The 13561-nt window shown below is 41.3% G+C and overlaps 1 protein-coding gene across 2 annotated transcripts in view; it reads left to right on the plus strand.

Moving 5' to 3' along the window:
• Positions 1-10494, plus strand: part of usf2l (upstream transcription factor 2, c-fos interacting-like) — an 18886-nt gene extending 8392 nt beyond the window's left edge. The window contains exons 8-11 of one of the 2 annotated variants that reach the window (XM_080768652.1): positions 752-810; positions 1113-1207; positions 1336-1483; positions 7689-10494. In XM_080768652.1, the coding sequence (XP_080624778.1) occupies positions 752-810; positions 1113-1207; positions 1336-1483; positions 7689-7693 (307 nt within the window). In that variant the 3' untranslated portion in view covers positions 7694-10494. The remainder of the gene's footprint in view (positions 1-751; positions 811-1112; positions 1208-1335; positions 1484-7688) is intronic. The other variant, XM_080768651.1, reaches the window with a different exon arrangement.
• The last annotated feature ends 3067 nt before the right edge of the window (positions 10495-13561 follow it).

The raw sequence follows: 13561 nt of genomic DNA on the forward strand, positions 1-13561 counted from the left end.
GGCCTAAATGGGTTAATACCCGGGTATGTTTTTGACACAGCCTGTATTTTCACATGAATTGGTTGAAATGCATTCCACTAGCAGGACACTCCACTAGCAGGACAAAACCATGCTTGATATTTATAGAGCGGTGTCATTATGTATGTGTGCCACTGCCCTGTGCATAGCGCGGTGGGCAGCTGCATAACTCTCCCCGTCACGTCTCCGGAACTTAATTAACCAAATACCTAGGGGGAGAGACACGGAGACAGTCGTGTCATTAGCCGTACGCCCAGACTCCAATAGACAGCATCTGTGTGTGTCTGTGTTTTTTTACCTCTGTGTTATCTTTTTCTTCTTTTTTTAACAGCACTGTAATTTTACCACATAATAAAACAGCAGGTTCCCTCAGGGCCACACCTGGGAAGAGGACAACCCGATAGAATAAGAAGTCTGCTACAGTACAGACTCAATATTCCAGTCAGAGCATTTCCCCAGTTCCCACCCCGGGGATGGTGTCATTACGGCATATGTTGCTTCATATGGATATAAATCAACATGTAGCCTCTAATGCCCCCTTCGTCAAGTAGCACAGAGGTGGTGGTGAGGGCTGTGATTACAGAAGCGGCCGATTTAAGGATAATGGGGAGAACGGTTTTTAATTGGCACCACATTTGATGGATGTGAGGCTTGGGGATTTGTGGCTGATTTTTATGCAACTGAGAAAGGATGTTGTGCATGAGAAGTGTGTTAATTTGGCATTTGTCCACAGGAAAATGGATGGACCTCGAACACCCCGTGATGAGAGGAGGAGAGCTCAACATAATGAAGGTGGGCAGAGGCTTCCGTTCGTGTCTTTGTGGTCTGGCCCCAAGTTTTGCCGTTGTATGTTGATGTCACCATAGTTTTCTTTAATTGGCCACTAGAGACTGCTGTTGCCATACTTGAGAGAAGATATTGTGGTTGGGGTGGCAGGGTGGGGGAGCAGTGAATGAACAATATCTAAAAAAAACTAATTCTGCATCTGTGGAGACTAGAATTAAAATTTCATTAATTTCTTCCAACAATAACTCAAATGATTTATTATGTCTAATGACCTGTTTTCATCTGTCTTTTTTCCCCCAACACATAAGTTGAGAGGAGGCGGAGAGACAAGATCAACAACTGGATTGTCACTCTCTCTAAAATCATCCCAGACTGCAACATGGACAGCACCAAGACAGGCGCAGTAAGGCCATTTATCTTCAGTTTAACTTGTCGGGTTACTGCTTAGCATTTCTGTCATCTACCATGTAAAAACTCCTGTCCCCTGTCAACTTCTAAACCGTGTGACATCACGTCTCTCTGTCCTCTAAGAGCAAAGGGGGCATCCTGTCCAAGGCATGCGACTACATCCGAGAGCTAAGGCAGAGCAACCAACGGCTCCAGGACAGTCTGAAGGAGACAGAGAGGATACAGGTGGACAATGAGCTCTGCAGGCAGCAGGTAACCTGTCAAATATTCAGTATGTATACAGATGGCCTTCTAGGTACTGTAGTGGATTCCAGGAATGTTATTATATTATATGATGATTAAGATGCGATGTGCATGTGGCACAAGTCACAGTATGTGGTGCAATAGAGATAAAGAGAGGTGCTGGTGTGGATCAGATCCCTTCTGTCAGTAAATAAGCTCTCCAGAGCTTTGAATAAGAATGAAGGAGATAAGACGATCTCCTCTTAAAGATCAATGCATTTTTATTGCTGTCCACTAGTGCTGATCAGTCAAACATTATGTCCTGATTTAATGGACTAAGCACTTTGTGTTTCTAAGCTTTCATGTTGTGATGTTGCCAACTAAGTACTGTATGTGTGTTCACTTTCAGGATATTTGCAGGTAGCTAAATCTGATCAATACTGACAATTTACTGTTGGGGCTTTTGGATATTTCTTGTAATTAAACAAATAATTATGTAATAAAGGTTGCCCTCTTGGTTATTTCTCTTAAAGGACCTTAACAGTATCATTTTATTGTTTATTCACAGCTTCAGCCATTTGTTGTACATAAACAGACTATTTATGTACTTTTTTTTTAGATTTTATCTAAAGTAATTAAAACATCTCAAGTCATTAAAACAACCAATTATCGAAATAATTGAGCCAATATTGCCTGAACATGATTTGTGCGGTTAATAGCTGTGGATGTTTCAATGGATGAAATCAATATTTCATCAAAATGCAACAAATACAATAATATAACCCAATGATGTGTGTTGGATTAGCTATCTCAAGGAGGTTTCAATAGTGGACTGCTACGGGATCAGGTTCACATACATACGTAGGGCCCAATACATATGAAATGAGGTTAATGCTGAGATTTGGCTCAAGTCACAGTATGTGCTTTCAGTGGAGAGAGGGTGTGAGATACAGAGAGAAATACGTTTTACTCTGCTGCAGTCTAGCGTCAGGTGGTCAGCCTGACGCCTGTTGGATCATGAACACAGGATCAAAAAATACATTTTAATATCGTTATCGGGGACAAACCATAGTTCACTTTCTTAGTTTTTTCATAAATTGATTAACAAATGTATACTTTGACGTATGAAAGTTGCATGAGTTAGCCGATCTACAAGCCGTGTCGCATGGAGCTTGTATCTCTGCAATCTTTTCTATTCATGAAATGTTTAGAAAACATTCGCTGTAATGACATACCCAAAATAAGGAAGTCAGGTCGAATGGTCTGAGGGCTAAGTATTAACAAGAGCTTGTGACTAGATTATAATTACATTGGATCCATTGAAACACTGGTTATCTTTTCCATTTCCTGGAAAGTAACTGTTTTCTGGCCGAGAGCGACAATATAGCGGAAATAAGGTATTTACCACGTACGTGTATGTGTGCATGCCAAGTCTGTTCAACCCACTGTAGTCTCATTTCCATGAACTATGACGTGTAAACTAATCTCCAGACATTAATCTTGTGTGGCCATCTCTGTCCTTTCTCTTGAGAAAGACGAGGTCTGGCAACGTCAGATTGATACTAGGTTATCGGGTGATTATTTTGGAAGCGCAGAGAAGTTGTGGGGCAAGCGAGTACGGTCCCGTGAAATTGTTGTGCATGCGCCTGTGGTCGACTAGACCTGGATTTTGGTGATCCCCTCATGAGCAGACTGATCAGCTGATCCAGGTGAGAGCGCCTGAGTCACTCACTCCCCGTCTGAAACGGCCTTTAGTCATTTTACATTTTTGTTTGACAGATTTGAATAGGAAACACGGTTGGAAATGATCAAAATCCAGGAGTGGTCAGACTGAGCAGGGCTCTAGTCCCGGTGGCAAGTTTCTGTAGCGGGATGATTAACCTTGCTGTTTTCTCATTAACAAATTCTGACCTGAGATCAGATTCTACAAATCCTTCTACAAGTCTTCTACATCCTGACAGTTTTCTGAAAAAGCTGTTTCTATGTCAGTCGTTCTTTGATTTTTCAAAAATAGCAGACCTATAAGCTCGTAGCTATGAGCGTGTAGATCTGCTATTTTTCAATAGCTAAAGCACGACATGATGCAAAAGGGGTTCCTGCCTAAAATGGGTTAATGGCCTAGAGCGGTGGTTTCCAAACTTTTTAGCTCAAGACCCAAAATGGAAATCAGATATTTGGTCGGGTCCCAAACCAATGAAAATAGCAGATCTACAAGTTATTGTAGATCTGTTTTAAGTTTTAATTAATTTTCAATTAATGGAAATTTGTAATTTTTGTGGAAATCCTTTTAAAATGACAATTAGGAAACAAAAAACAAAGGGATATTCACTTGCGACCCACACATGGATCTGCAACCCACGAATGGGTCCCGACCGGCCTAGAGGGTGTGTTTAAAATATCACGTTTTTGTAAATGATGTTCCCATTAACCCTCTCTGCCGTTCCACCTAATAGTATTGGAAATTCTAAGATGGTGGATTTGAATTAGCTGAAATAGTGGCTTCAAAACGGTCGTGTAGAAACGTTTGTCCATATTTTTGGATGCTACAGTCGCTGCATATTGATTATTATAAACATGATCAGTATAATTATTATAATTAATGGATGGCTTGCCTTACTCGGATAAAAACAAAAAAAAAACATTTTTGGGGGAAAAGGACAGCAGGAATGTCAAGTATATTGTGGGTCTAGTCCAGTGATACTCAACCTCAGGCCCGCGGGCCACATCAGGCCCGCGGGACCATTATGACTGGCCCACCAATGAAAATCTAAAAAAAAGAAGAAAAAAAAATCTGGAAAATGAAATAAAAATAAATAAATCTGAATGAAGTTATCTTTAATTACATTATTATAAGTAATACTATTAGAGTTGTACTATTACTCGAACGAAAATAAAAGCTTGGGGGGGGGGGGGATGCAATGCAAATGAAAGACATATACTGTGTATCCCTATTCCCTGACATAATTTTATAGCTAAACGGACAGAATTCTATTTTATTTGAATGATGAAACCCAGCTGCCATTAATAGTTGGAAATTGCGGAAATGGAAATTGCGGAAATTGTAATTGCGGAAATTGCGGAAATGGTGGAAATGGAAATTGCGGAAATGCGGAAATGGAAATTGCGGAAATGGTAATTGCGGAAATGGTGGAAATGGAAATTGAAGAAATTGCGGAAATGGAAATTGCAGAAATTGCGGAAATGGAAATTGCGGAAATGGTAATTGCGGAAATTGCTCTTCACTTATAGCTATCTATTTTCAGGTAGATTGTTTTATTTTACTCAGTCAGCCATATCACTACTCATTTTTTTTCATGAAAAAGGTCATAGCTGGGTAATCTATTTTCAGGCAAATTGTGTTTATTGTATTTTATTTTACTCAGCCATAACAATTTATTTTCTGTTAACCAACTTGCTGGCTGGCAGGCAGGCAGACAGCTACTCATAGACAGGCAGACAGACAGACAGCTACTCATGGAGAATTGGACAGGCAGGCAGTCAGACAGCTACTCATAGACAGGCAGACAGACAGCTACTCATGGAGAATTGGACAGGCAGGCAGACAGCTACTCATGGACAATTGGACAGGCAGGAAGGCAGACAGCTACTCATAGACAGACAGACAGCTACTCATGGACAATTGGACAGGCAGGAAGGCAGACAGCTACTCATAGACAGGCAGACAGACAGCTACTCATGGACAATTAGGCAGGCAGGCAGACAGCTACTCATAGACAGGCAGACAGACAGCTACTCATGGACAATTAGGCAGGCAGGCAGACAGCTACTCAGACAGGCAGACAGACAGCTACTCATGGACAATTGGACAGGCAGGCAGACAGACAGCTACTCATAGACAGGCAGGCAGACAGCTACTCATAGACAGGCAGACAGTAAGACAGCTACTCATTGACAGACAGACAAATAACTACTCATGGACAGACAGACAGGCAGGCAGGCAAAGAGCTACTCATGTTATGTTATTATGTTATTATAACAGCTACTCATGTTATGTGCAATAATTTGTGCAGTTATGGAAACAGCTCTTTGTGTTTATGCAAGAAAATGTAACACATTTATTTATTTACATATTGTGTGCATGCACATTGTACTTTGATACATTTTGCGAAAATAAAGCAATTGAAAGAGAAGTTATCAAGTATCATTAATGTCGTAATTTTATCTACTGGCCCCTGGCCCCTTGCCATTTTTGTAATGTGGCCCACAGGTAAATCTATTTGAGTATCCCTGGTCTAGTCAATGGGCTCTTGCAGTTTTGTAGTTGCAGTCTGGCATGGTCAGCCAGACTGCAACTACAAAACTGCAAGATGTGTGAAAAGCTGTGAATTTTAATGATGCGTAGCTTGTGAGCAAGTTCAGGCTGATACACTCGAGGGGTTGCATCACTATGTGGGAAATGTACAGTATACTGTATGTGACGTGTCAGCAACACTGATCTGTCAAGCAGCTGACCAATTTGGCGGTCTATTTCATCTCATTCACTGTTTTTCCTCTTGTCAGTGTCACTGAATTTGTTTTGTTTGCTCCCACCACCGCACCATCATTTGTCTCTGCTTTCCCCAAGGGTTCTGTTTTCCCCTGGGAGGTTGGTTTTATATGTATAACTCCCTGCTCTTAGTCTTAAAACGCTTTGTGTGCCCACACAACCCTTTCAAAATAGAGAAGAAAAATGTTTTTTTTTAAAGACGTCCACAGACGTCCTGGGCACCGCATACGGTAATTCCCAGGATTCCCGAATGAGTCAACGATGGAGATCTCTGTACCATTCTGTACGCCTGGGTCCCTTATATGCCCATATATGGCTCCAAATATATATGGAGATGATGGAGATCCCTGATGTCATCATGAGGGCATGCCCGTATATGGGCAACATTTGTCGGTCCTCCCTGGTGGCCAGTTGGCCATGTACCGCAGAGAAGAGGAGGTGGTGGACAGGTCCATCGTCACAGTGCAGACGACGACGACACGTTTCCCGTCGGCTATCGGCGGCAGGCCGTTCCTCTGCCACGTGATCTCAGCAGCAGGGTGGGCGCCCCTCACGACGCACTTCTCCAGGCGTTCCGCTTCGTCCACGATCTCGAGCTGGACTGTCGTGTAGACCTCAACGGAGACACTACGCACCCGCACGTCGAACTGGGAAAGCACCACGCAGTTGTAGACCCCGCGGTCCGTCAGCGCACTCCGGGCCAGATGACCAGGCCAGACCGGGCTCAAGTTCAGAGCCCGGGCAGAGGATTTTGTGCTGGTTCTCGACAACCGGCTATCCGACGGACTCAACACCGGGCACTGCACTCCATGTGGGGGTGTGGAACGTGTGTGTCGAATTTGAAGTTGGTGGGGCGAACGGTTCTTGAGTTACGTGGATTACAGATGTATGTACAGAGACTTGGTGCATTTATAGATAGACGATTTTCTGTTATTGAGAAGTGAGCGCCCCTTATTAGTATTCTCACTTCATTTTGACAGATGGTAGAAAAGCGCAAGGGGACATGCAGCTCAGCTGGCATTCAATCTGAGGCCAGTACAGCTGTACAATGTGGCTCCAGAGATGGCTCTCTTCACCATGCTACCCAATCTCTGAGCACAGCAGTGCATATGCGCTTCATATCAACTAGATTAGACTCCTTCACAGTGCACAGCAATGCCTGCAACCCATCCCCGTATGTATTTTCTGTAATTTCTTTAAAACAACCCCCAACGGTCCTAGCCTGCATAGTTTACTATCAGGCCCTGACAAAGACTTTATGCTTTTACAACAAGAACTGTTACCTGAAACGAGCAGTGGGAGAGATAGCGGTGTTGTACTTTATGGGGTTGTGCAAGGACTACCGGCATACTAATGCACTTAAAGGTAATGTGAAACCTTACCGTCTCATTCTCCCGCTCAAACAAAGGCCCGCAAGGGCATTGACGGTAGATATATTCCAATTCCTACATTCAAAGCTCAATATCCGCTTGTCGAACCCACAGCCTGAGCGAACAGCGCATTAGGGATTCACCCAAGGGAATAGAGCAAAGTGGGTTTACCTTCAGAATTCATAAGCTACAGTAGGTGCTTGTGGGCAGGAGAATCTTTGTGAGGTGCCGAGTGTGATACTGTTCAGTCGCAGGGACACTAGTCCCGTTTGTACGTCAAAAGCATGTGTGCAACACATGAGTGTGTAAAGTTTGGGCCCTCTATACTTGTGACGGATGATGAAGATTACTGTAATATGATGTTTTTTGTTTTTCAGATTGAGGAGCTGAAGAACGAGAATGCCTTGCTCCGAGCGCAACTCCAGCAACACGGCATTGAGATGGTTGGTGAAACGCCACCTCAGTGAAGGACAGGGAGAACAAAAAAAGGAGTACCACCACTTGAATACATCACCAACTTGGAGAAGACAAAAAGTAGAGGGCAGACAAAATGACAATGAACTTTCTTTTTTGCTTTTTTATTTTGCCGAACGCATTCTTTCTCCTGGGATCCCAGGCTGTGTTCCAGGAAACCCTTGGCTGATATTTTCTGGCTGCTCTACTCTTCCACTCCTATTGAGATAACCACCATTTAGAAATGTGCTCTAAGAACAAAAACGCTCACCACCACTACTACTGCCACTACCACCACCAACACCGCTACAAGAGCCATTTACTAGCATTTAGAAAAGCAAAATCTCTGCTGACTCCTTTCTTGTTTTTGAACTTATGCAACCTCACTCATGGACTGTGATGTTGACCTTTTTGTCATTCACTTTTTCCCCTTCTCCTGACAACTGCCTGACTTAGAGTGAGTGTGTGAGTGTGTGTGTGTGTGTGTGTGTGTGTGTGTGTGTGTGTGTGTGTGTGTGTGTGTGTGTGTGTGTGTGTGTGTGTTCTGTATTAATATTTTGTTGTTTTTAGCTGTTGTATGTTAATTTATTAGTCCGCTTGCTGTCAGAAACCTTGACGGAGACCAGTTACGTTGAAGAACCCTAGAGAATTTGATTGAAGTGGAAAATTGCAAATTATGCAAACCGCTGTGATTTGGCACAGTGGGGAAATAATGCCTCTGTTTTATCCAAGTGACACAGATATCTGTGATATTGTTCCACGCAAAGCAGAAGCATTACTTTGATATATTTGACAGTTCATGGTGCTTGGGTGAAATGGGTTTTGATACAACTTCCGGATGTTTTAAGATGTTGGAGGAAGATTATGTTGCTAGTGTAAACATAGGAAAGAATAGTAATCAATAACTCATTAACTATGCTGGCCCTTTGTCATAATAATTGCTATAAGTGTAAGCAACCTTAAAGGGTAAGACCACTTTTTTTGAGGTTTGGGTTGTGTAGTTACTTTGCCATGATGCAACTCCAAATGTGGACAAGAAATAAGAAATAACTGCTCCAGTGATTAGAAATTGATAATTCAAAATATGCTCCTCATTGACTTACATTGTAGCTAAAACAGCTCTCAAAGTCACTCTTTTAGTATGTAAACAAACAGAAACAATGTTGATTCAGACAATATAGAGCATCACCAAAACTCATGTAGTTTTATTTTTTCATAAAAATGTTATCTTCCTGTTGATTTGTCCATTTTATTGGGAAGAAAACCCGGACTGGATCCGTGGATCCGGATCCAGATCTTCAAATAGTAAAATCAACAGGAATCTAACATTTTTATGAAAAAATAAAACTGCATGAGTTTTGGTGATGCTCTATATTGTCTGAATCAACTTTGTTTGTGTTTGTATACGTACTAAAAGAGTGCCTTTGAGAGCTGTTTGAGCTACAATGCAAGTCAATGAGGAGCATATTTTGAATTGTCAATTTCTAATCACTGGAGCAGTATTTTTTTATTTCTTGTCCACATTTGGAGTAGCATCATGGCAAAGTAACTACACAACCCAAACCTCAAAAAAAGTGGTCTTACCCTTTAATACTTCATTGCAGTAGTGTTCTACAACATTTTATTCGCCAGAGAAATGGCAGATCTGTGAACTTTCATCAAGTACAGATGTACAACATTTCCAAAATACTCTGTTTTGCAGATCGGGTGCAGTGCAGAATTCTAACTTTTGCCAAACTAAATATAGGCACTACATTATTTTCATATATATATATATATATAATTTTGGTCATCTTCTGTTCATGTGTGGTTTTCTGGTGTCTCGATATATGTGACAATATCCCACATGTGTTTCATTTGAAGCGGTTTGCACTATTCTAGTAATGCAACCCTTCAAATGGAGTTCAATGCACAAGAGGACGAGTACCCTGGAGAGAAACACTGAAAGACTTTCAGCTCAATATAGTAAGACAACAGAGAATATTCTGTGTTGCACTTCTTAGCTGAGCAGAACACACTCTCCAAGGTGGAAAAAAAGAGAAAAGAAATGTCTTGCATATTTCTCCACCCACTCAGGTGAACAATAACCAAGCTGTAATTGGTTGTACAAACTGAAAAAATAATATTAATCATGCTGATGATGTGTATGAATATACATGATTTATTTTTCTCCTGCTTTGGGCAATGTGGGTGAAATTGGAAGAGAGATATCAAGGTTTGGAGTCACTTATTGGAGTGTGATTGCGTTTCTCTGTGTCAACAGCTCAGGATCCAGCAAACCAAAACCAACGCTGAGACGCCCTGGCAAAATCGCAGACTTTTATCACATTTGAATATCTCGGACTGTTACGTTAATGTCATGTGCTTTGGAAGTGATGTTCTGCTCTTGCTGCTAAATTCAAATTTATCTTGGATAGTGCGCAGTATGTGAGCTTTCAAAAATAAAGAAAAAGCCTAGCCAAAGTTGAATGTATTATTAATGTAAATATTTTGCAGTAGACTTCTATACATCTAGAGAGGGGAGAACCAGAGGTCTGAGCATGAAGATAAGATGAATGCTGTATGCAGATGAAAGGTCATTTGTGACAATTTAGTTTTACTTCCACTTTAATTTTTGGAACGAAAACTTGAAAGCTTGTTTTTTTTAGCCCGCTTGGTAGCAGCCTTGCTGTTCTCAGGTTAGATTGTCTTTTCTAAGTAAAATAAAACTTCACTGGCTAATAACCTTGATGGGCTGTGGTGGTGTGGCTCATTGTCTGTCCCCACAGTATAGACGTTTCCCATATAACCCATTCCATTCATTGCTGTTCATGTAATTAATTGATAAATGCACTGGTGAAATTTAAATTAATAAATGGGTTGGAGAAATGGAGGGCACCTTGGGTGAAAGGTATGATTGAATGTCAGAATGGGACCTCTATTCAAAAGATTGTATTCTATATTTTATTGGCATCACCTATTACCAGAAGAGTAGGCCTGCAGCAGATCATTTAATTTCCAATAATGTAATGACTGGCAATATATATTTTTTAATTCTTGATGAGTCGATAATAATCCAATAACGGAACAACATTTCTCAATACATTTGTTTTACATAATGTAATATGCTATTGGCTGGGTATAACGCAGCCAATATAATATAGTAACCGCAAACTTCCAGTAATATATTTTTATTGAAAGCCTAAACTAATAATGTACGTACATCACTATTTACGTTTTATACAGATTGTATTTGTTTGAGGTACTTCATGCTGAGCTTTTTCTCTGGCCCTGTCATCTACTGATTAGCCATTTGAAAAATGTGTGAGGTGAGCACGCCTTTGGAATAAAAATAAAAATCATGTTGTGTAATTATGAAATCAATGCTTCTTTGAAGATGCATAGATTTACATAATTAAGACCATTTATTGTCCTGAAAATGTTATTTAATTAAGCAATATTACACGAGAGGGTGTTCTTTATCATCATTAATGCACACCTGCGGTGCTGTAGGAACTCGCCCACAGGGCGAGTTCCGGAAGGTATCGCAGAAGTGCATTAGTGCAATTATACTACAGTTACCCTTAAAACTAAGATAATCGCTGAAAAATAATATTTTTTCAATGACAGATGTGGCCACTACAGCCACTAGCTAGCCAAGAAACTAGTTAGCCTAGCCACCGAGTCTGCTGCGCTCTGAGAGAAAAGCACGGCTGAAATCTTTGTTTTGAGTAGCCGTGCCATTATCGTGGTTTACGCACTCTTATTGCAATGCTATCCTCTGTAATCTTTAAAGGCTATCACTCCTGAAATGTTGCATGAAAAAGGAATACCAAAACTAAATAGTTTTCCCATTAGTAAACCTTGCCGAGCCATGATGCCCATAGGGGCAGGAGCCTGTTTCTGTAGCGTGAGGCAGCTTGATATACAAGTACACCCCCTGGACATGACGTTAGTATGTCGTAGGGGACTCCCAATCCAACCCTTGATGCCGAGTGCCAAGCAGGGAGGCACTGGGTCCCATTCTTTCAGTCTTTGGTATGACCCGGCCGGGGATCGAATCCTGACCCCCCAGTCTCAGGGCGGACACTCTAACCACAAGGCCACTGAGCTGGTATCAAGAATTTCCCTATTGCTTCATTTAAATAGCCAAGAATCATGTACCCTGGCTATTTGAACGAAGCAATGAGAAGTTCAACAAAGAGTAGAAAACAGGACCAAATGGTATTTATTTCTTGAAGACATGTATTTTCTTTAGTGGTGCATAAAACCAGTAGGCCTGCTTCTCACAGGCAATCAGGTTTATGAACAACATACACTATGCATGGGCCTGCCTGTCTACTGTACAGCGCGAGCGAGCACACACACACACACACACACACACACACACACACAGTTATTACATTATTGGAACGAAGTTAGTATACATAATCGACTGCTACAAAGGCCCACAGCCAAACACTCAAAATATTTTTGATACAGCATGTAATTAATCAATCACTTGTGGCATTGCCAGTTCTCTTGTGCATGTCGCGTCAGGGCCAATGGCATCGCTTGACTTCTCACCCTCAACGGACAGTTAATCTGACTGTCCAGTCAAATGCAGCTGAGTCTGTTTGATATGATCTTGCCGCTCATCACTGACCTCTCAGTCCGACATTCATCTCTTAAGACATGAATCATCTCTTCGGAGATGAGTGTAGGGTTAAAATGATGGGTGAAGTAGAAATCCACATCTATTGTACATCACTGTGTCACTTGTTTTGCTGCAAGTAATAACATTGAATTGCTGAAATGATAGCCTTGAAAAAGCCAGTTGTCTATCTCTGGTCAGTGTCAAATGTGTTTACCCATCTGACCTTTCTGTTTGTTTCTCAAAATATATCCTGACTGCATTGGAAAATAAACAGCAAACTTCAATTAACCTGAAAATCTGATCTTTTCATCCTGGGTTTAACTACTTCTACCAACGGCCGGTGTGAAGAACACTATGCATGGTTGAACGATTCTCATTGAATTTCAATACCTAAGGCCAACACAAGCCAGAAACTACACGGCCCACATGCTTGTCTTCCCTTTGTGTTTTGAGCTATACTGGGTGTAAAGAAATACAATGTCAGCAGCGGGTATTGTCCACTGCCTCAGCCTAATTCGCAATGCCTCTCTCTTGGAGGTTGTTATTTGTCGAGCAGAAAGGGCTTTGTTCCGTCTTCTGCACAGTGCTCCTCACACCTTTGTATGGTACAAAGATATCACACAGAGTCTCATCTTCCTCAACGCCTCCAGTAATCACTACACGGCACTGCCCTGTCTCATTCACAGCATCCACACCTCTTTGTTAATAGAATGTAGCCCACATTCATAGGCTAAATTTTATGTACATTTATTCACTTATTCAGAGATCCACTGCAGCTATCTAGGGCCAGTTTCTTTAATTTATTTATTTAGTTATTTTATTTTATTTTTTACATTATTTAGATTGTTTGTCAAATACAAGACACAACAATACAAGACATCAAATGACAGAAAAGTAAGCTTAACAAATAACAATACAGATAAAGGGACACATTGGTGGGATCGATGACCATCAGAAAGCAGGGCTAGTTATGAGTCCAATAGTGAAAGATGCAAGGTTGCACCATAGCAGCCAGATATACAGAACATTATTCTCAACTATTGTCAAACACTGCCAGGAATGGCATCCACATTTTTTTGGAATTTGCTTGCGTCTGTCATGACGGATTTGTTCCAGCTTAACATCTGATTTTGGTGGGAATTAGGAAGGGTCCTTGTCTCATCAGAGCACAACATATTGCTA

The sequence above is a fragment of the Protomyctophum bolini genome, assembly GCF_963924005.1.
Source record: "Protomyctophum bolini genome assembly, chromosome: 7".
Classification (NCBI taxonomy): domain Eukaryota; kingdom Metazoa; phylum Chordata; class Actinopteri; order Myctophiformes; family Myctophidae; genus Protomyctophum; species Protomyctophum bolini.